This window comes from Rhinatrema bivittatum, chromosome 6 (genome assembly GCF_901001135.1).
Source record: "Rhinatrema bivittatum chromosome 6, aRhiBiv1.1, whole genome shotgun sequence".
Lineage (NCBI taxonomy): Eukaryota > Metazoa > Chordata > Amphibia > Gymnophiona > Rhinatrematidae > Rhinatrema > Rhinatrema bivittatum.
The window spans coordinates 92,626,335-92,650,221 of record NC_042620.1 but is presented as its reverse complement, the minus strand read 5'-3'; the positions used below and the strand labels follow the sequence as shown (position 1 = coordinate 92,650,221).

The following is a 23,887-nucleotide window of genomic DNA, read 5'->3' as shown; positions in this document are numbered from 1 at the left end:
TTCCTGCTCCAAAATGCTCATGCCCTGCCCAAACCCCGCCCCATCCCTTTTTGAAAACTTTTGAGATGTGCGCTGCAGGAGATACACGTGTACCTTGGTGGTTTTTAAAATTTGCTCAGCGCGTGAGAGCCCGACTTATTCACACATTCCCTAATTAATGTATGAGCTGGGCTTGTAAAATTCACCTCTAAGTGCGTAAAAAAATAGAGCAATTTTGAAAATGATTTACAGGCTTGAAATCAGGTTTTATATGTGTAAATACACGCATGTTAGTGGGTTTTGAAAACTGCTACAGTATAGGCCATTGAATTATCCATAGGATTTATTCACGTAAGTCCACTCTACGCGTGAAAATGGCTTTGGAAAATTGCTAGGGCAGGATGTTACATTTACACGTGCAACTTCTTTGAAAATTATTTCCAGAGCATAAAACCAGGTACTTTATGATGTACACATATATAAGTATTTTCTCACACGCACATTTGAAATCATCATTTCGCTGATATTTCTGCCAGTTCACCAGTCCATCTCCAACTCATCTAGACCCTTTCGCACTTCATCCTGAACCCTCAACAGTTCACCCAGTCCTCTCGCTCAAATATTCCAGACCACAGACAAGTCTGATATCAATTGCGCTAGTCAATTAGCAGGTATAAAATTGCGCAAATAAGTTAGATAATTTATCCGCGAATCTCTCTTTTAAAAAGCAACTTCCAAGAATGCCCCTAGACCACTCCTTTTCTGTGCTGGTAAATGTGCATGTGAAACTGAAAATGCACGTGTACTTCTGATGAAATAGTATATACATAAATACAGAATACTTATGGATGTATATGTTAATTTTCCACACATAACCCCTACGCAGTTTATAAAATGCTAGGATTAACCTGCATGCCCACTTACGCATGCACATGTACTAACATGAATAGCTTTCAAAGTTATCCTCCCTCTCAATACTTTTCATTTTCACAACTATTGCACATAAAGGTTTTGGGGAAACTACTTCCATAAATTAGCAGGCATAAATGTGTGCAGTTTTATGGGTTTGTTTGTTTTTTTGAGTGCATGCATACTTTCCCTTTGAAAATTAGTTTCAAGTCTATGGGCAGACTTTGCAGCAATGTGGGTAATAATCAAACAATCCGCATCGGTACAGACAGTGGGTACTTTTTACTCTTGGGGTTTGTATCAATAATCAAAGCTGAAATACGCCCCAGAAATATTATTCTAGGCACATTGTTGTGTAGCCTGCCTCTCTCCACCCCCCCAGAAACACCTCCAAAGTACATGCATACATGCACATGCAATATTCAGAGAGCCTATTTCTGGGGGGAAAACACTGTTTTATCACAGAAATACATTTGATTATTGGCCTCTATATATATATATACTGCTGGGCTTTCTTTAAAGATACAGCGTCATGAAATAGCAGAAAAGAGTTTGTCCCAGCATACCTCTTTTTCAGCATCTTCTAATTTTTTTTTCTTGCTCTCAGGCATCAAATCATCCAACCAGCTTAACTCTCGTTTGGTGAAAAATAAATCCATAAGTTTTCTTACAAACACCAGTGCTAAAACCTGCAAAAAAATATTTGTAAAACATTTGGCATCACAAAACCCAAAACAAAGTACAAAGCCCGCATTAAATGTCTAAATACCCACATGCTTAGTATTGAGATAGGCTAAACAGTGCAGTACTGAGATGGCAGAAGTGAACCTACAGATGCTGTGTCCCAATTATGATTTATTATAATAAAGTTTGAGCTGGATAGTCTGATAAATGTTTGCATGTGATCACTGCATAGACATTTTGGTGTGCCAGAGTTTGGCTCCCAACACTCTAGCATGTCAAGTTTAAAATCCTGCTCCTGGCTTACAAGACCCTTAAATGTTGGGCACCACTCTACCTCAGCGGATGTCTCACCCCATATAGTCATTCCCACCTTCTGTGCTCACTGCCAGAAACCTGTTTAATCATGCTCACCTCTACGGAAATGATCATCAGCACCAGAAAGAGATCCTTCTCAGGCTCTGTCCTTAACCCAATCAATTCTCTACCCAGGGCTGGTTCAAAGATATTAGGTGCCTTGGGCAAATCTTCAAACTTGCACTCTCCCCTTTACACACCTGCATATGAAGGGCAGCTCAGGTGCAGTATCCCCCCCCCCCCCCCCCCTCTCGCACCAGTCAACATCCTCCTGTCACTCTTCTCTCACCCTCTCCTAAGTCTGCATCCCCCTCTCTTTGCCCCATCCACATTGCCAAACATCCCTTTCCTCTATCCCCCATCCAGTATTTCTCCTTCTCACCCTAGCATCCTCCGCTTTCTCTTGTTCATGCTCTGCTGCGCAAATTAGCAGCCCCCCAATCCTTGTCCCCTTTTACACAACCCACCATTTTATCTCTCCACCACCAGAGTCCTTCCCCCATCCCAACTCCGTTATCCAGAATGCATCTTCCTACTGCTGATAGAAGTATGCATAAAATTGGGTATCCCGCAGACTTTTACCCACAGAAATTGTGGGTTGATTTTCAAAGCATGATTTCCATACAATAGGGCTTTCTGCATATTCCATACAATAGGGCTTTCTGCATATTTTAAAAGTGTTGTTCATGCAAAAACAGCCTCATACACGCATATATGGGCCACACACAAGCAATACAAATTTTAAGAGGCTGGGAAGTACGCGCGTACGTACCTGTGCGCACTTCAAGAATAAGGAGTCAGAAAAGGGGTGGGGCCAAGACTTACACACATAACCCCAAATTTTGCAAGGCTGAACATGGCAATGTGTGCCATGAGACCTCTGTAACTTTAGTACTAGTCCTGATGTGGCTCAAGGGGGAGGGAGGGAGAGAGAGAGAGAGAGAATGAGAATGTGACGCACTATATATTGCCCACTATAAGAGGAACACTTTCAACTCAGGGTGGGTTTCGTGGGGGGGGGGGGGGTTTGAAAGTGCCCCTCTTACAGTGGGAGATGTTTAGAGTGTCAGATTGTGCCTCTAATAGACTCTCTTTCTCTACACCCCCCCCCCCCCCCAAATGTGGTCACTTGTGTGAGTACGCTTATAAAGAGTGCACATATGCGTGTGGTAGGGATTTTTTAAATGATATGCATGTAGTTGCATGCACAATATAAAATGAAGCATATCTTTAACTGTATGCCAAATATGAGTGTTTATGGGCGCATGCATGCTCCTTTTAAAGTTTAGCTGATTATACGCTTTGAAAATCATTCCTTTTAAGTGCTGTATTTGCCATTCCTTCTCTAATTATTGTATGTTATTCCCACTGTAAACTTCAACCTGTCATAACGTGCTTGAGCCTACTCTTTTGAAATGTATGATATAAATAAACTATGATGATGAGGGAGTACTGTATCATAATCAGTAACAATCACTGCCTCAAAAAAGATTTTTTACAATTATGCATCCTTCTATACTATAATTTTTATTCAAAAAATGTTTTTTATGCTGTTTTATTAAATTATTAAAGTACCATTTTGTTTCTTGATATGTTGTTTTAGAATATATATATATACTGTTTTATTAAACCCTCATCATTTTTAGGCTTTATAATCTTGTGATATTATTTAATTTATGGTGATATTAAGTTTTGCTGTTTACATTTTTTTATGATAAATTTGGTTTAATTTTGAATCAACTGGCCTTCTTATTTTGTACTTTTTAGATTGTATTGTTTTATTTGATTGTTTTACTATTCTTTTATGGTTAAGTGTAAATTATTGTTACAAGCCTTGTACTTTCTATTATGGAAAGGCATTTCTCTATATATTGCCTTTTATTTGCATTTGTACAGAGTTGCATAGGTCTATTAGCACTGTAGAAATGATAAGTCGCAGTAATAGTAGTGCAATAATTTGCATTATATGAATATCTAAATAAACAAATTGATACAATCATATGTTGTTCAGGTTCGTTAATTAACTGGCATATTGATAAAAGTTCACAGTAAGCACAGCACCACAATGCTGTTTGCATAATAAGCACATTTTTACTTCTGCATGTTAGATAACAGCTATCATAGTGTATTCTATTGTTTTTATACCATACCTAAAAGTATATCTATATATAAATTTAATTTTATCACATTTTTAAAATAGAGGGCAATGGCAAGATTATATAAAAAGAGGTTTCACATATGGGTCTAAATTCAAACTAGATAACATCATTCAAGAAGACATCCCAACATCCTTCTTCCCACATTAACTCTATGCCATCCTTGATAACATCAGCCTCCAAGCAGGATGGCAAAATCTGAAGCACATCAATAGTTGCTCATTTTAAATATTAAAAGCCACCAATTTATCTAGCCTAGCCAGTCCCATAGATAAAGAAAGGGTTTCTAGGTGCATTAATACTAGAGATGGCTATCCCAAGGAAGCTTTCCCACTGAGAGGAAATCCCAAAGTCTGCTAAACCAATCATCCAAACTTGGACCAAAAGGATGCCTATTTTAAACCAATTTTTCATTTTTGTAAAATGTAATGTCTCAGGTAAAAATGCCCCACCCAAAGTCTCTTCTTCTGAAAGTTATGACTATGCTCCTACCATCATAGGGAAAACAATGGCAGCACGGGAGGCCTTTATCACCCACAGGAGGACCAGGCAGCTGAGCTGAATGACGGTGAAGAGGTGGACTTTGCGGAGAGGAACATGCCGCAAGTAGATAAAATCTGGCTGATGTTTTGCAGGCATCCAGAAGAGCCGAATCCTGTCGTACAACTGTAAGGTTGAAAAACAAAAACAAAACCCCATGGTTTTACAGTAGCCACGAATACCAGCAGAGCAGTACATTGTCATTTCACTCAGTCTCTCAAGCCAACTGTCATCACAGAAGTTTTAACATAATGACAAAGTTAAAACATTCTCACCTAATAAAAACTACAATCATCTTCACATCTGAATCATAAAAAAATTACCTGAATTCCTTTCAGAGAAGAGGCCCCCATGTATAGAAACACCCCATACAGCACTGGCATAGGGATAAACTGTAAGTAAGGAAGAAGAGACACGGTATCAATCAGCATTTGTATTCTCTCAGCAGCAGCAGAATGCGTTATTTCCAATAAAAGGCTTTACATTGACATACAAAAAGTACACTCTCCAATAGGAAAATACTTTTTCGACTTTTGAGACTTCAAAAAGTTGATAATGCAAAAACAATCGTTTGAAGTACCCCTTCCTCACTCTGTTTCCCACACAATGGGGCAGATTTTAAAAAAGTACGTGGACCAGGCGCAAACAAGAGTACACCGGATTTTAATAGATACGTGCGTAACCGCGCGTATCTTTTAAAATCCAGGGTCGGCGTGCGCAAGGCTGCGCAAAATCGGCAGCCTGCACACGCTGACCCGTGCAGCCTGCCTCCATTCCCTCCGAGGCCGGTCCGAAATCGGAGTGGCTTCAGAGGAAACTTTCTTTCCAGCAACCCCCACCTTCCCTTTCCTTCCCCTAACTAAACACCCCCGGTCCTAATTCCCCCCCTACCTTTATTTCAAAAGTTACGCCTGCTGGCTGCCGGCGCGCCATGTTCTGGTCCAGGGGCTGGTCCAGAGGTCGCAGCCAAGCCCCTAGAATGCCCCCCGATGACGCGCCAGCCGCAACACGCCCTCCCGACATGCCCCCCCCCCCCCCAGGAAAGCCCCTGGACTTAAGCATGTCCTGGAGCTTGCGTGCACCGCCGAGCCTATGCAACATAGGCTTGGCGCGTGCAGGGGTGGAAGGGGCAGCTTTTCGGGGGTTACGTGCATACCCCTTTAAAAATCTGCCCCAATATGTTCTAGCAGTGTGCAGAGGAAACATTTTCATTTCAGTTTGTTCATTCGTTTCGTAGGGCTCCTCCATTTGGTTCACTAATTTAAAAGGAAAAAAATGTATTTCTTCATGTTATTTATTTGGCATTAAAGTACATGGGGGGAAGCACTTCAGTCTATTTTGGGCCAAAAATTGGTGTTTTCTCATCATTTTTAATTAAACTGCTGGGTAGACATCATCAGAAAGGTGAGGATATGGCAATGCATCAAGGTTATGTCAACGTGGCACCAAAAGGGACATGAACAGCCTAAGGCAGTGGCAGGAGTTCTGCAAGGCGATGTCACAGGAGCAAAACAGCAGCAAGAGGGGGAGGAATACCCCAAGGCTTCAAAAGAGGGCTCCAACAACAGTGGCATGAACCCTCAAAGACGGCATGAGAGGCAAATTGGCACCAAACATAGTACCAACATCCTAAGGCACGATGAAGGAATGAAGGAGAAAAGGGGGCAGGAAAACCTCCAAGGCACCAATAAAGGGACAAAGTAGAACAAACAGTGGCATCAACTCACCAAAGAACCATGAGAAGTGCAAAGCAGCCCCAACACAGTGGCAAGATCATCCCAAGCTGTAGAGTCTTGGGTAAGGCAGCAAGGCAAGAGTGGTAGAAAGAACCCCAAATGTAAATTCTGGGTAAGTGGAAGAAAGACATCCCCCCCCCCCCAAGGTATAGCATTCAGTACATGAATAGGTTCATCTTGGGGATGTAGGGTGAGGTATATAGCAGCAAGGCAGAGTGATATGCATGATGTCTGTCTTCCTTTTTAAGCATTTGTCACTTGTCAGATTTAGTACAGTATCAGTTTTGTGACATCATTTTTTATTACATTCTCTACTTGAAATTGATCTTGTTGCTGGATGGAATTTTGGGATTCTTGGTGAAATTCACTTTCTGATTGAAACTTTTATCACAATCAGAACATGATAATGTTCTCTCATCAGTGTGGCTTTCCTGGTAACTTGTCAGGTATGCTTTATTAAGAAACCTTTTCCTATATACTATAGCTCAACACAGTCTCTTCCCGTTGTTGATTTTCTGTTGTTGCATTAGTTCTCTCTTCCCACTGAAAACTTGACCACGTTCATGATATGTAAAAGGTCTCCTCTGTACATATTTTCATGTGTGCCTGCATTTCTTTAAATGATTGTGGGTTCTTGGGGACAAGACATTTTTGGAAAGAGGATTCATACAAGAATATATTGATATTTGTTTTATTACATGATTGGATCTGATGTTTCTGTTCAGTGTTCTTTCTTTACTTTTTACATGATGTGTATTTAGAAACTGCAATAAATATAAAATAAATTACTACAGATTAATAAAGTATTTTTAATGCGGATAAGGGCTTGAAATATAGAATTAAAATATTTTAAATCATCATTCATGATGAAACTATTAGAAATCCATTGTCAGGTACACTCTAAGGGGCAGATTTTCAAAGGGGTATGCGCGTACCCCCCGAAAACCTGCCCCAAGTTCCCCCTGCGCGCGCTGAGCCTATGTTGAATAGGCTTGGCGGCACGCGCAAGCCCCGGGACACACGTAAGTCCCGGGGCTTTCCTGGGGGGGACGTGTCGGGGGCGTGTCACGGCAGCATGTCGTCCGGGGGCGGGGCCGCGGGCATGGTTCCAGCCCGGGGGCATGGCCGAGGCCTCCGAAACTGCTCCTGGGCCGGGGAATCACGCACTGGGGGCCGGCCCGGCAGGCGTAACTTTGACAACAAAGGTAGGGGGGTTAGATAGGGCTGGGGGGGTGGGTTAGGTAGGGGAAGGTAGGGGAAGGTGTGGGGGTGGAAGAAAAGTTCCCTCCGAGGCTGCTCCGATTTTGGAGCAGCCTCGGAGGGAACGGAGGCAGGCTGTGCGGCTTGGCGTGCGCAGGCTGCCGATTTTGCACAGCCTTGCGCGCGCCGACCCCGGATTTTAAAGTATACGCGCGGTTACGCATGTATCTATTAAAATCCAGCATACTCTTGTTCGCGCAGGCGTACTTTATTAAAATCTACCCCTAAGGCATTATTTATTGATAAGAATACAACTAGTAGGGCCTAGACTTGTATGTCAACTGCCCACCCATGTTAACCTTAGGCCCCCTAAAAATTCATTTCTGGCTATGCCACTGCCTTAGTAAAAAGGCCCTTAAGTCATTACAGCTCTTACTTTGAGCTTAATTAGGTGCAAGAAAACAGAGTCTTCATAAGTAATGCAGGATACCTCAATACTTTGAATCACACAGAAACGTAGACTCAAATTGGTTAGCCTGCAGTTCTCATTTTGGTCTGTACCAGTGATGAAGTTGGAAAGTTTTATTGTACCTCTCTGTCCAATTTAGCTTATGACAGCAGATTAGTATTCTTTGAATTTATATTTATCAAACTCATTTTTGCTATGTTTGTAAGAATGGAGCTTGGTAAGAGCAAAAGTCAAGGTTTCCTAAATAGACAAAATGTAGGCTCTTTTCCTGTCAGTAACAAAATGTGTTGTGCTTGAAGATAACATAGAACCTAGGTCATGCTGACATTGCTGAGTAATCATGACCTACAACATATTTGCTGTGTCTTGCTGACTCTTTTTACATAGAAACAGTATATGTCTTGCTGTATGTAATGGATTTCAGTACACCCACTGAGAGCTTATTCCAAGTATGGCTTTCTCCTTGTAATATTACAAGTAAAATAAAATGGCAGCTTTGTACTGGAACAGGTTTATCCTCATATTTTTGTGGAATGAGTAAGAATGAATAAACACAATCTCCCCACCTGTAGATGGGGCAGGGCATTTGGACCTTTTAAAAATCCAAGAGAACAAGAACCAATGCAGGGGCAATTTTTCCCTCCCACATAGATTATTGTCACAACAGGAAGACTTTTAGTTTTAATGGAGGAGGAGGAGGAATTGCTACCTTATGCAAGACCAGAGAATTGGGTTTTACAGCTAACACAGGCAAGTGGTAACATTCGTCGGGTATTCCCTCACACCCCTGTTTGAGTTACCAGTATGTCTAAATGCTAAAAGGTTAACAAAAGAGGTATAATTAATATATGTCTGGGAATTCTAATATTGCGGTTGTGAATTTCATGTTATCTCAAATGTGTGATAAATAAAGTTGCAGCCTCTGTATCCACAATTATTCCATGTCTAAATGACAGTAATTGAAAGCTGCTTGCTGCCTGGAGGTGTGAATGCGTTGGCTGGCTCAGGTTAAGAGGGCTGTGCATTTACTAGCTACATAATATCATCCAATTTAGGAATCTTCTCAAACTATCTGAAAAAAGTGACAGCTAAGATGCCCATTTTTCTACTTTTCCAACAAGAAAAACATCATATTTATAATCAAACACAAGCACAAATAACACTACATATGTAAGGACCTCCAGTTCCAATCCAATAGAGGTTGTTGGGATTTTAAGAAGATATATGTATATATAACTAACAAAAAGTGCATAGCGTATCTCAGGTAGTCTGGTCTATAACAGTTTGTGTGTGTGTGTGTGCCTGTTGGTGAAGGGGCCTGCCCCTGTGAGTTTGGGTGTCTGCCTGTTTGTGCAAGTGTGTGCTTGTTTTTTGAGAAGCCTGTGCCTGTGTTGTTTGCCAGTGTCTCTGTGTGTGTGCTTGTACCTGCCTGTGGGTGACTGTGTGTTTGTCTCTGCCTGTGTGTGTGTGTGTCTGTCTGACTGTGCTTGTCTGTGTGTGTGTGTGTGCTTATATGCACTTCTGCAGGCCTGTGCAAGCTTATGAGCAGTTGTGCATGCTTATATGCACTTGTGCATGCTTCCACGAGTTGCGTGTGACTATGCTTGCCTGTCCCTAGGTGAGGAAGCATGAAAGACATAACTTCATAGACTGATCATATTGACAAACATTACTCAGTGTTGCTTAGGTTGTCTGGTCAATACAAGCCTATATATGCGTGTATCTGAGCCTGTGGGTGTGGGTGCCTCTGTATGTGTGGAGAGGGGCATGTGCCTGTGCCCATGTGTGCCTAAATGCGTGTGTGTGTGTGTGTGTGGGGGGGGGGGGGTGCCTGTGCCTATGTGTATATGCAACAGTACTTTGCAGACAGAGCATATTGTCTTTGCACAATGCACCTTCCACTGTTCTGGGCACCATCTGGTAGCTACAGATAGACACAGCAGTGTAAATGACTGATCGACCGATCGACATAAGCATGTATCATTTACATAATCCATTCCAATAGGAGGTTTTCCAACAGATTACAAATAAACTTGCTAGGGAAAGTAGTTAGAGAGAGAGAGGTATTTGGAGGTATTGCTTAGAAGTTTGAGAGATACACACTCACTTCTCATGTTTTCCAGTAGGAAAGCTACTTGTCTTTCTATAGACAGTGAACCCAGCATCTTTATTTTTTTCTGCTGACTTTTGAGAGAGGAAAGGTTTGCCCTATTTCTCAAATGGGAAGAAAGCTGAACCTCCTTATAGTCAGCTCCAAAGTGGAAAGAACTGTTTGACAAAATTTTGGAGATCAGGATTTCTGTTGAGTAGGAGGAACCTTGGACCGAGGGGGAGTTGACGCTTTCTGTGGGGAGGAGCCCCACAGGTCCCCACTGTCGGTAGGCGAGGCTGGAGACAGGCAGAGACCCCCTCTGGACCTTCACCAATACCAGCCCACGTTCCCCTTGGGTTGAGCCCTCAGGTGCCGGACTCACGTGGGGTCTCTGTGAAGATGGAGGCAGGCAACATATCTCGTGGTCAGTATCTGGTCTGGGGTCAAGCCAAGGAGGTCCAACAAAGCAAGGAGGAAGGCAGGAATTCAGGAACACAGATACAAGCAACTCACAGCTTACTAGAAGTAAGGAGACTTGTTGCCAAGGCAAGGCTGGAAGTGAGGTCCAGCCTTAAATAGCCCAGAAGGGCTGAAGTCATTGGAGAGGGCCAAAGGCATTTTCCCGCCACAGGCCCTTTAAATCTTGGGAGGAAGCTAGCAGGCACCTAGAAGGAAATCCTGAGCGTGAGTGAGTCAGCGGCATCCCTGTCATGGACGAGGCAGGGGAGACGAGAGGAGCACTGGGATGGAGAAGCTTGTGTCAGCAGCGGCTCCCTGCCGCTGCCAGGGAGCCCGGGCCTGCTCCTGCTGCAGTGGGATGGCAACGGATGAGTGAAACCGGTTGCAGGGCTCCACAGCCGGCAAGTGTAACAATTTCAGTGGCATAGGAAAACTCCACAGTTTGCTGGTTGCTTTCTATTTTTATTATGAAGAAATCAGCGATTGCAACCTGTGGAAGGTTTCCATGCCAACGAAAGGAAAAGAGAACCATTCGGGAGGAGCTTTAGCACTTACAGGTACAAGGGAGAGTCCGTGATAGAGCAGAGGGAGGACCCCATATAAAGTACTGAGAAAGTCTTGGAGGCAAGAGTGGCTGAATGCACCCCTGGAACATTTGTTACTGTTTATTTCTATGTGAATATGCTGGACAATAATGTTGGCTGGATTGTAATTCTGGAGACATCATCTTTTGTCACTGCAACTCTATTTGCATTATTAAATTGTTTTGGATTGGAACAAGAAACTTCATGTGTGGCTTGGATGTTTTGAGTGACTGTCATACTGATCTGCTTGGGCCTAGAAGCAGTTTCTTGCCCCCTTAGCTGGAAGAATCCCCGGGACTGCAATGAGTTTATCTGGCCTCATTAGTACACAAACGGAAAACCCTAATAAAGGGGTTATGCACACGTAAAAATATACACATATGAGAAAAGAAATAAACCCATGAAGCAAACTAATATTTAATATAAATATAAAAATGAGCCAAGAGGAGCCGCAATGCTGGAAGCTGGGGAATACTGTGCTTGGGCAGCGAAAGGCCTTTAGGCCTTTTCCGGAAAGCTCTGATGAATCCGTTTGATGCTGAGCACAGTCACATGACCTGTGTGTGTGACTGAATGACCTGCTTATCTTCAGGGAATTAACGTGCTACTGTTGAAAAGATTTGTATTATGCAAATTAAATTTAGTGTCATAAAAATAATTTGGATTCTATGCTATACTTCCCATTACTGGAAACGTGACAAAGTCAATGACATATTTAGAAAATATCACAATTGGTCCGATGGAGGATCTCCTCCAAATTCACTGACCTGGTCAGAATGCTAATTTGCAGTATAGATTTGGGAATCTATCCTATTGGTGCATAATTAATGGATATATCTAAGAGATTGGATAATAACAATTCACCTTCCACTAGAATATAAAACTGCAAGAATTTTGCATGCACAATGAATTTTGCAATTATGCCAACTTTTAGGCGTTCAAGAAAAAAAATCAGATTCCACCATTATTTAATAAAAAAATGTGCACAAAATAATTTACAGCAATGCTGCACATTATTTAGTCTGTATGATTTAAAAACAATACAATTTTTATAAAAGGCATACATTTGTTTGTAGACAAAAAAACTTGCACAAATTGTGCATGAGAAAAGATGCAAAAAAAAAATGCACTATGAGATTTCTGCCCAAAACTTAAATCTGGCTTCATTTGCATTTCCAGCTTTTAAAAACTGAGCCTATTTATTAATTTAACAATATGTTTCGTTCATTCAGTAAGAAAAAAGTTCATGTAAAGAGATGTGCAGCTTTGTAAAATAAATCCTGATGTAGCAGTCCAACAATTTATTTATATGTTCAAGCAATATTTTCTTTAACTTATATTGCACTGATCTGATGAAGGGAGTAGAATGAATTGTATATTGTTGCTCCCATCATCTTTCTGCCCATTTCTAGGTGATCACAGGCCTGCTAAGGTGCCTGTGAACTTTTCGTGGTACAATACAATTCTATTATTTTCTATAGCTTAGAGAACCCTTTTTCCTGGTAGTTCTCTCACCCATGTGTTAGCCAGACGTGACCCTATTTACTTTCCAGAATCTAAGTTCTAACCCTCCCAGGCTGCAGGTGGGTTGCCTGATGTTAACCCAATAAAATAGCATCATCTACAGCATGTTTGCTTTAGTAGAATAGTGGTTAAAACAGTGGGCTGTGAATCAGGGAAGTCAAGGTTCAAATCCTGCTGTTGCTCCTTGTGATTTTGGGCAAATCACAAGAATACCCATGAGAGAGAGCGCATGTGTGTTTGTGAGGGAGAGAGCACCACTGAGTGAGAGAGAGCTTGTTGAGTAAAGGAAAGAGTGCCAGTGAGTGAGAGGCAGCGTGTGTGTGTGTGTGTGTGTGTGTGTTTGTTTGAGAGAGTGAGTAGGAGAACAACATTGTGTGCGTGTGAGGGGGAGAGCACCAGTGAGTGAGAGCGAGCTTGTGTGTTTGTGAGGGAGCGACCTCCAGTGAGTGAAAGAGAGCTTGTTGAGTAAAGCAAAGAGTGCTAGTGAGTGAGAGGCAGCTTGTGTGTGTGTGTGTGTTTGATAGAGTGAGTGAGAGAGCAACAGTGAGTGAGAGAGAGAGCTTGTGCATGAGGGGGATAGCACCAGCGAGTGAGAGAAAGTGTTTGTTGAGTGAGTGAGAGCCAGCATGTGTGTGTGGGACAGAGAGTGAGTGGGAGTGCACCAGTGAGTGAGAGAGAGTGCCAGTCAGTGTGGGAGAGCCTGTGTGTGTGAGAAGTGGGCCAGGGAGCCTGTGTGTTTATGTGAGAGAGGGAGAGAAAGCCAGCGAGCGTTTGGGAGAGAGATCCTGTTTGTGTAAGAGTAAGTGTGAAAGAGCCTGTGTGTGACAGTGAGGGACAGAGAGCCTATGTGTGTAAGAGAGAGAGCCTATGTGTATATGAGAGAAAGAGAACAAACAAACCTTTTTGTTAGGGAGTGTGTGTATATGCAAGAAAGAGGATAAAGTATGCACCCACCTTCTCTACAACTAATCTATGACAATCTCAGGGTAACTGGAAATTATATGTTCCCAGGTATGGACAGTGGAGGATATTTTTTTAGCCTTGTTTTAAATTATTAGACTTTATTTGATGTGTCTGCTATTTTGAAATTGTTTTGGTGTTTGGTAAATTTAAAAAAATGTTAATTTGAGTTATTAATGATTTGATGTTATTCTATTTGTCACTTGATTTGAAATATTTTTTCTTTTTATTAGTATGGTTTTACCATTATGATGTTTTGTATTTCATGTTTTTATTGTTTGTTTTATGAGAAATGATGATGTTTATGTTTTGTTCCACAAAATTAACCCTCACCGCTGTAAATTCTTCCCTTAACTGCTTATTCATGGTCACAAATAGCCAATTATGATGTGTCTTTAGTTATTAGAAGATGTTAAAATAATATTAGATGGCCATCATAGTAGGCATCATCAGTATTAGCTTGCACGTGTTAACCATCTGCTTTACATATAATCAGAAAGTCATATTGTCAAAAATATCACAATTCAGCTCTCTTCTTTTTTATGAAATTTTATTTTATGCAATTAAAATATTTCAGTCACCAGTATGATCACTGACAGGTAGAATAAATTGCCAAATATCCCTTTTGAATATTTCAATCACCATAACCCAACATAATCATGAAAACTTTATGTAGATACAATGGTATAATTGTAGTTCAATCCTCATAAAACTTGCAACATCAAAAGGTGGAATAAAAACGCCAAACATCGCCTACACAGACTCAAGCTGATGCAATAAGATGCACGTTAAAACAGGAGCTCGTACTGTGCACCCATTTTCCTAACACACGCGCAGCCACCTCTCCAGGGCGCCTGATGCTATATTTTAATGAGCGGCTGCATTAAAAGGGACGTGCTAGGGAAGAATTATGCATCCCTAATGCTCAAATGCATTGGGCACCCAGGAGACGTGGCTGTGCGCCCTCAATTGCAACGGGCGCTCAATGTGAGTGTCCATTTTATCCTACTTCAGGTCGATTTCTGGATGGAAAATATAGACACACAAAAGCGAGGGGAGAAATCAGACTAGAGCGCGTATATTGTGCACGTATATTATACATCCATTAATTTGGGTTTTTTTCTTAAAACACCACAAGCAGTAGGTGTTTAAGAATACAGGTAGGAATCACACAGGACACTATTTTTCTCCTGAGCCTTTGACTAGAGGATCGATTTAACACCAACTCCTGAGCTGAAGTTAAGTTTTCCACGTTAAAAAGTGTGCATTGGGCGCCCAGTGACTTTCTGCATTGGGAGGTAATAACTAATAGCCTCTTCTACATGGAATTTACATGTGATGAGCACTAGCAGCTACATGGATGTTTAGACGCGCTAATCTCCTTATTGCATCGGGTGCTAGTCTAGCGCGTTCAAAACGCGCGTCCAACCACGCACTAGGCTGAGCGCACGTCAATGCATCAGCCCCAGTGTTTCAAACTGTATTATTCCTCAGGGGAGGCGTAATCCTGACACCAGTTTTAAACGATATGTCTGCGTCTGGTTTCCATGTTTGAAGCGGCTGCACACTAAGCACCATATCATTTTAAACTGGGGTCAGGCTAACGCCTCCCCTGAGGAATAATACAGTTTGAAACACAGTCTGTGTCAGGATATTTAGCACTTTTATTCCACCTTTTGATGCTGCAAGTTTAATCAGGATTCAACTATTCATATGGGGAGAGAGGAAATGTGTGTGTGAGGGACTATATGAAAGAATGAATATGTAGAAGTGTGTGAGAGAGAGAGAAAAAAGGTTTGTGCACCTCTCCCCAATCCACAACAATCTCAGGGTGACTGGAGATCCAAAGATTCCAGGTATGGAGAGTGGGAGATGTTTTAATCCTTACTCGTTTTCATTTTTGGATGCTGTTTGGCAATATTTGATTGTGTTTGGAAAATATTAGAGCAAATTTACGTGATTTGTAATTACTGGATATTCTATTCATCATGTGTTGATATTCTTTTTATTAGTATGGCTTTAATATTATGAATAATTATCTCTTGATTTTATAGCTTGATGTTTTGCAACGAATGATGATGTTTCTGTTGTTCCATTGTTGCCCTGCATAATACAGTCGAGCTTATTGCAGTTTTTAGTTTAGTTTATGTCAGCAAGTTTGGAGTGTTTTTATTTTTTTTTGGGGGGGGGAGCACAAAATTACTGGGGTGGGTGCCAAATTACTAGCCTGCCCCGGATGCCAAAATGCCTCAGTCCAGCCCTGGGCACAGGGCAGAATCTCTTCCCTTGGATCAGGCTGTGAACAGAAAGAGGTACCTGTCCCTTATTATATATTCCCTTCCTACTGAGGCTTCCTCCAGGGCTGATTCCGCTCCAGAATTACTGTCATGCTTGCTGAAGAGAACCTCACTTGATCCTGTCTGAGTCCTGTTGTCTCTGCCCTTCTGGTAGCTAGTCTTAATTGCAGTTCATAGATGCATCCTGGTTCCTTTGAAGAGGTTAAGGTCTGCCCATCATAACATCCTGAGGAATCACAGGGGTACAGAACAACCTGTGCCTTTCTCAGGTGTGGCTTTCCTCCATACACTTCCCCCTCAACGCATGATATCCAGTTATGATACTGCCGTATTTTTCAAAAAAGTAAATGTCTGAAAGTATTACCTGAAGAATCCTAGTCATAAAGACAGATGATCCCATAAGAACAAAAATCATAAGCCCTGTAACTCTTTGTTCCCGTATCCCAAGAAATTTGGGCTGTTCTCCTGGAGCAGAGCACTCGGATTCTAACTTCAGGCTGTTAACATGGGTGATAGAGAGGACAGTGGCAGCAACAAACCACGGGAGTCCCATAATGGAGCATATCCCAAGCATCACTGCAACCATCAGCAAATCCAAGTGATACCCGCAGCCTTTCTGTAAACAGAAACAAGAGATATATTAAGACGAACGTGAACAGAAGCACCCAAACAGTGATAATTGAAAGACAGTTTGAAATTCAAACCAACTGTGGAAACTACGTGAGATAATTCAACAACAACATCATGCTGCAGCAGTGAAGAATAGTAAAAGCTAATTTCCAAAATTAGCTTTATCCATGAGGTGCCTATGGTCATTATCTTTTGAAAATTAAACACTTTTTTGTTTCTACTAATTGTTTTCTATTTGGATAAAATTGAACCTCCCCTGCCCATTAATATTAAGTTTTCTTAAAGAAGTTGTTTTCCTCATTTTAATTCTGATGAGAGAGGTTAGCATGTAATTATACTCCATGGTGAGACCGCACCTTGAATACTGTGTACAATTCTGGTCGCCGCATCTAAAAAAAAGATATATTTGCACTAGAGAACGTACAGGGAAGGGCAACCAAAATGATAAGTGGCATGGAACGGCATCCCTATGAGGTAAGGCTAAGGAAGTTAGGGCTGTTCAGTTTGGAGAAGAGACGACTGAGGGGGGATATGACAGAGGTTTACAAAATCATGAAAAGACTGGAAAAGGTAAATGTAAATTGGTTATTTACTCTCTCAAACAATAGAAGGACTAGGGGGCACTCCATGAAGTTAGCAAGTAGCTAAATTAAAACAAATTGGAAAAAATTCTTTTTCATTCAGTGCATAATTAAACTCTGGAATTCATTGCCAGAGAATGTGATTATGGAAATTAGTGCAACTAGGTTTAAAAAAGTTTGGATAAGTTCCTAGAGAAGAAGTCCATAAACTGCTATTAATCAATAAGAAATAGTAGCTTGGGATCTATTTAATGTTTGGGTACTTGCCAGGTACTTGTGACTTGGATTGGCCACTGTTGGACATAGGATGCTGGGCTTGATGGACCCTTGGTCTGACCCAGTATGGCATGTTCTTATGTTCATATGGTATCATTTTTGTCTGTACACATGAAGATCTGCAAACGTTATATAAGTAATGGCTCATATCACCAAAGTGATCTTGTGCCTTGTGAAATATGGACAAGGTGTAGGGTAGTTTACAGTATTTGCAACAATTGGAAGAAATTGAACACAAGACATGCAACTGAAGACACATTCCTATAGCTTTTTGAAAGTATTACATTTCTTTGTTTGAAGTGCATTACCAAATGTGGCTCTTGAGGGCCCCCAGGTCTTTACAAAACTGACAGCTTGTGTACAAAATGTAAGAATATATTATCAAAAAGGAAGATGTCTTCTCTTAAAATCCTCTGGTGAAAACAAAAAATACTGCAATGGAATGCAAAATTTAAGGTGACGTTCTCAGACAATAGGAAGGCTCTGTCGAATGATGCCAGCAACTGGAAGCAGCACTCTGAAAGCCCACTGGGATAGTTATTGTGCAGGCAACAGTCACCAGTATGATCACTGACAGGTAAAATAAATTGCCCCCAGGTCTCACATCTACCATGTGGCTTTTGCCTCTCGTGTCTTCCCCCCTCTTTTCTTTTGACGTTTTAAAAATATACCATGCAAAGTTCTTTTTGATGGTCCAACACACATTATATAGAAAAAGATAATATAATGTAAAACAGAAAAGGAAAAATGTGTAGAAGTGCATGGATGTTCAGTAATGTACCTTTAGTTTATGTTCTTTCCTGTTGATAATGACCGCTGTAATCTGCTGGTCCATGAAAATGAGAATGGTACAAAGCAAAGCTGGAATTATAGCTGCTACCACTGTCCACCATGGATTCGGGCCCAAAGGATTCACAATCCAACCTCGATCATCTCTTGTTGGCTAAAAAAAAATGCACTGTGGTAGTTAAAAATGTAAAGGAATTGGAACTCCAAGGAAGAAATGTAAGTGGATAATACATTAATCTATGTAGAATATCCAGTAAACATTGCTAAATTATCAGAAAAACCTGAAAGAAATACATTGAACTGAATGTATACTGAAGGCATAGTTAAGGGTGAGTTTTAATTTTCTTTACAGTACAATATTTGCTAGAGACAACCAAGACCAATTTGGTGGTATTTACTAGTCAGAGAAAAACGGAAAGAATAATATTCACTATCATTTGGAAAAGTAGAATGAAGGTATCATGAAGGAAGTAAGCACTATACCTTGAATGCACTTGGAACCTGAAGCTTTGGTGATGGGATCCCGATGCCATAGTCAATTAAAACCATGGACATGATAGTAATAAATACAGCAAAGTCACTGACTATGGACCGTACCTGAAAAATATTAAATTACTTGAAGCATTCATACAATAAAAATATGCAATTACCTGAAATCTGGCACAATAATCATAGGTGAAATCCTCACTAAACAGTGACTTTAGAAATGGAATACTTTCTAAAATAGCTTTACTGAGTACAATTCTGGGAAGTCATATTACTTTAGAGGGATGTGCAGCCAGGAAAATATTTGGTTTGGGTTGCTTTTTAGTTCGTTCAATTTTTTTTTGTTCCAGTTTTTTCAGTTCGTTCAATTTTTTTTTGTTCCAGTTCATTCCCAAACTAAAAAAAAACAAACATACAAAAAATACCCCAAACAAGAAAACAACAAACTGAGAACCTCAACCCCCCTAAGACATTGATGAGGCCTGGGCCTACCTGGCTGGGCTTAGCCAAGTCTAGCCAAGGCCTCCCTTGGACCTTCTGACCTACCTCTCACTTCTTGAAGGAAACCTTGGGGCCTGAATCTCCCAGGCTGGGCTGGGCCAGGGCTAGCTAGGGCCTCCCCAGGCCTCTCCTGCCCTCTCGGAAATATTGGCTGAGGCCGGGAACCTCCCCAACCCCCACTTATCTCCTTTGAGATAAGTGGGGATATAGAAATGGCACTAGTGGTCTGGGCATCAGCACCAAAGTTATGTCACTTCTGCATATGTCTCAGATGCACCCAGTGCCATTATGCTGGCTAAATTTACTCAGATAAACAAAATATGGCCAGACTCAGTCCGCCACTAAATGTCCTTAGTTCCATTCTAGATAGAATACACTCTTGAGCTTTCCATCCCCTTCACCCTCCTCCCATCTAGGAGAGCTGGGATTGGTCGCTCCTTGTTTTATAACCACTCCAGGACTGAAGTCCAGTGAGCCCATTCACTCTCTGAATGAGGCAAGCACCTGTGACAGGCTTGGCTGTGTGAGGTGCTTGAAGGCCAGAAGAATCCTATTTTTGGAAGGGACTGGGGTTAACCCTGCTCCTTTGAAGAAGGTCATCCTCGCTGGCTGGTATCAGAGGGCAGGGGCTGAAGACCAGTGAGCCCATTCACCCCATGAATATGGCAAGTATCTGTGACAGCAAAAATACCAGTCTGAGAAGATTTTTATCTAAAGAAAGTATTAACTTTTTTTTTGTTGTGAGGTTTTAAGCCACTCTTCCTCACTAGGAACTAGGCCTGTAATAGCAGGTTCCTGCAACCACAGACTTTTTCAACCCAAGGAGTCATCATTCAGAATAAAGGAGTCAAGTAAGACCATGGACTCCCTGCTTCTCCACCTACATGGGACCAAGACCCATGGCAGGTGATTGGATTTGAACTGGAGACTGAGGTAGGATGTTGTTTGCTATGCTAGAAGGGCACTCCTACCGTGTTTTCCCGAAAATAAGACATCCCCCAAAAATAAGACATAGTAGGGATTTTGCCGAATTCTTAAATATAAGACCTCCCCCGAAAGTAAGACATCCCTTGTAAACAGGGGCGGATTGACCTATCGGGGGATTGGGCTTCCCCCGGTGGGCCGATCAATCCTGTGACGTCATTTTTTTTTTTTTTTTTAATAAAGTTTCCAAAGTATTAGGGGCAGACGCGAGCAGTGGTATCCGGAGGGGAGCCGATGCGCCTGGGCGCAAGGAGGCTCATGCGGCCGCTGAGCCTCCTTGCCCGAAGAAAAAGATCGCGTTTCAAATGCGCTGATGCTCTTTCTCCTTCCTGCCTGTGCGGCCCCGGAAGTAAACGTTGCCGGAGCCGCACGGGCAGGAAGGAGAAAGAGCATCAGCGCGTGCAGAAGAGGAGCCGCCGCGGGCTGCTGCGAATCCGCGACCCGCGAAGAGCAGGCCCAGAGGTGAGAGAGAGGCTGTCTGTAGAGGGTGTGTGCGTGCGTGTATGAGATGAGTTGAGAGAATGTGTGTGGGAGTGAGGATCTGAATGTTTGCAGAGGCAGCATGTGAGAGCCTCTGTGTGTGTGAGAGACAGCGTGTGACGGTGAGAGCCTATGCTTGAGCAAGACAGCATGTGGGAGTGAGAGAGAGCCTGTGTGTGTGAGCGTCAGACAGCATGTGCCAGTGAGAGACTGTGTGTATGAATGATTGTATGAGAGACAGCATGTGACAGTGAGAGCCTGTGTGTGTGAGAGAGAGAGAAATGCATGTGAGAATGAGAACCTGACTGTGTTTGAGGGAAGAAGACGGAGAGAAAAGAAATACGGAAGAAAAAAGGACAATATAAAAGGAATTGGCAAAAAAATAAGAAAGGGAAGGTGGAAAAAAAAAAGCCTGTGACCAACCGATTAGAAAACTAACATCAGCCAGCAAAGGTAAAAAAAAATAAAAATTACTTTTTAGTGATTGGCACATGTAATCTTTGGGAATGTGCAAGAATAGCACTTTCTTTATGCGGATCTCACAATGTACGAGATCAGCATGGCGGAAGTGGAAGCCCATGGAGGCAGCAGAATGGAGGCACAGAGGAGGCAGCAGAATGGGCTTCAGTGTCAGTAGCAGCAATCGGTGCCTCCCCAATAGCCAAGTGGCAGCAGTGACAGTGGCATCAAGATTACTGACATCTGGGAATGGTGGCAGTACCAGTCGGGGGACCCCTTCCAAGCAGTGTGCAGAGGTTCAAAAGCAGCAGAGTCAGCCCAAGCTGACTACCATGAATGCTGCACACTCTTACCTCTCTCTGACAGCACACTGGTGAGGCATGGCTGACGCAGGGGCAGCCAGCAGCTCTACGGTATTAGACATCCCCTGAAAATAAGGCCTAGTGCATCTTTGGTAGCAAAAATTAATATAAGACACTGTCTTATTTTCGGGGAAACAGGGTATCATAGATATCTCAAGTAAGCCACTGGGAGAGCTTTAGTGCACATTTTATATCACCAATTGGGCTGCTCAACCAGTTTGCTGAGGAAAACGACACCTACCCAGAATGAGACACCCTGCAACTGCACACTTATTTAAATATTGACTTTAATTTCACTTTAACAATCAGTAAATTATTATTTAACAGCCAGTGCCTGGTCCTGACTGTTTTGTTATAGCAACTCCCTCCTGAGGTTGCCACAGTTACCAACACACACACACAAGAATTTCTTACCACTGTCCGGGCCATAGAAGAGAGTCTCCCCCAATAAAAAGAATCCCCCTCTGGGACAGAGAGCTCAGGATGAGGAGGAATGCTAGCTGGAGAAGTCCCGAAGATAGAAATGAGTTGTGTGACCTGAAAGATTTGGAAGGGTGTTCCTAGGCAGGACTTAAGCTTAGCTATATAAGGTTGGTCGTGGTGGAAAGCAGGTTTAGAGTTATCTGGGTAAGTTTAAACAAATAACTTTAAACCTAACCGGTTATATTCAGCATATAGCTGGGCAAGTAAAAATAAAAAAACTTGCAATCCAATGACAAGTTTGACCTCAACCCTCCAAAATAATGTTTATAATGCTGTGGGCCCAAGCAGACCAATTGCCCTCTCCTCCCCCAAGTTGTAAAACAAATGTTGGGTCTGTAGTGCCCGAGACCCCTACCTGACCCCCACCCAAGTTTCCAAAATAAAGATTGCTGCTGTAGATAGAGGCCCCTGTCTGCTTCTTGAAATAGTGTGCCACCAACTCCAAGCCACCTCACCTCCTGCCCAACCAACCCAAATTATACCTGTACCCAAGCACAGGTACAGCTGACAGGTACTGGCACTCAGATATTCAATCTCAATCTCTTCAGGACTGGTCACTTCACTGAGTGTATGCTATACAGTAAAAATAATGGTTTTGGATGGAATCAGAGTTTCCTGCTCCTTGCAGGCCTTTCATGCTCTTTTACATTTGGGAAAATCTTAAATTAAATATAATAATAATAAATATTACTTAAATGAAAATCACAGGTACCTTTGTTGGGAAATATCTGCTGGTCTTAAATTGCTTCAGAGTAGATGACATAGTGACAGTTGCAAAGAAGAGGATGGTTGACCAGAACAAGACATCTGGAACATAAGGGCCATGGTGTCCACAGGCTGATCCAATATAGTCGCCATGCAGCTGCATGCATTCCTGACAGATAAAGAGGCAAAAAGTTCACCCTGTAAATATGTGATATCACAGATTGCACTGCATGCTGACAATAAATGATTAACTAATCCAATGCTGAGCAGAACAAATAAAACACATTTAAGCACTGGTTTTCCATAGTCATAGTGGATAACACATTGAAATTGTCGGCTCAGTGTGCTGTGGCAGTCAAAAAAGCAAACAGAATGTTGGGAATTATTAGAAAGGGAATGGTGAATAAAACGGAAAATTCATAATGCCTCTGTATCGCTCTACGGTGAGACCGCACCTTGAATACTGTGTACAATTCTGGTCGCCGCATCTCAAAAAAGATATAATTGCCATGGAGAAGGTACAGAGAAGGGCGACCAAAATGATAAGGGGAATGGAACAGCTCCCCTATGAGGAAAGACTAAAGAGGTTAGGACTTTTCAGCTTGGAGAAGAGATGGCTGAGGGGGGATATGATAGAGGTGTTTAAAATCATGAGAGGTCTAGAATGGGTAGATGTGAATTGGTTATTTATGCTTTCAGATAAAAGAAAGACTAGGGGGCACTCCATGAAGTTAGTATGTGGCACATTTAAAACTAATCGGAGAAGATTCTTTTTCACTCAACGCACAATTAAACTCTGGAATTTGTTGCCAGAGGATGTGCTTAGTGCAGTTAGTATAGCTGTGTTTAAAAAAGGATTGGATAAGTTCTTGGAGGAGAAGTCCATTACCTGCTATTAATTGACTTAGAAATTAGCCACTGCTATTACTAGCAACAGTAACATGGAATAAGAACATAAGAACATGCCATACTGGGTCAGACCAAGGGTCCATCAAGCCCAGCATCCTGTTTCCAACAGTGGCCAATCCAGCCATAAGAAACTGGCAAGTACCCAAAAACTAAGTCTATTCCATGTTACCATTGCTAATGGCAGTGGCTATTTTCTAAGTGAACTTAATAGCAGGTAATGGACTTAATAGCAGGTAATGGACTTCTCCTCCAAGAACTTATCCAATAGACTTAGTTTTTGGGTGCTTCCAGGTTCTTAT

At 42.0% G+C, this 23,887-nt stretch overlaps 1 protein-coding gene across 1 annotated transcript in view; it reads right to left on the bottom strand.

The window, feature by feature from the left end:
• Positions 1–23,887, bottom strand: part of SLC4A10 (solute carrier family 4 member 10) — a 299,055-nt gene that overhangs the window by 28,751 nt on the left and 246,417 nt on the right. Inside the window, 7 exon segments of the mRNA XM_029605602.1 lie at positions 1,455–1,577; positions 4,575–4,748; positions 4,946–5,014; positions 16,308–16,559; positions 18,212–18,373; positions 18,703–18,816; positions 22,687–22,848. Of these exon segments, the coding sequence (XP_029461462.1) occupies positions 1,455–1,577; positions 4,575–4,748; positions 4,946–5,014; positions 16,308–16,559; positions 18,212–18,373; positions 18,703–18,816; positions 22,687–22,848 (1,056 nt within the window).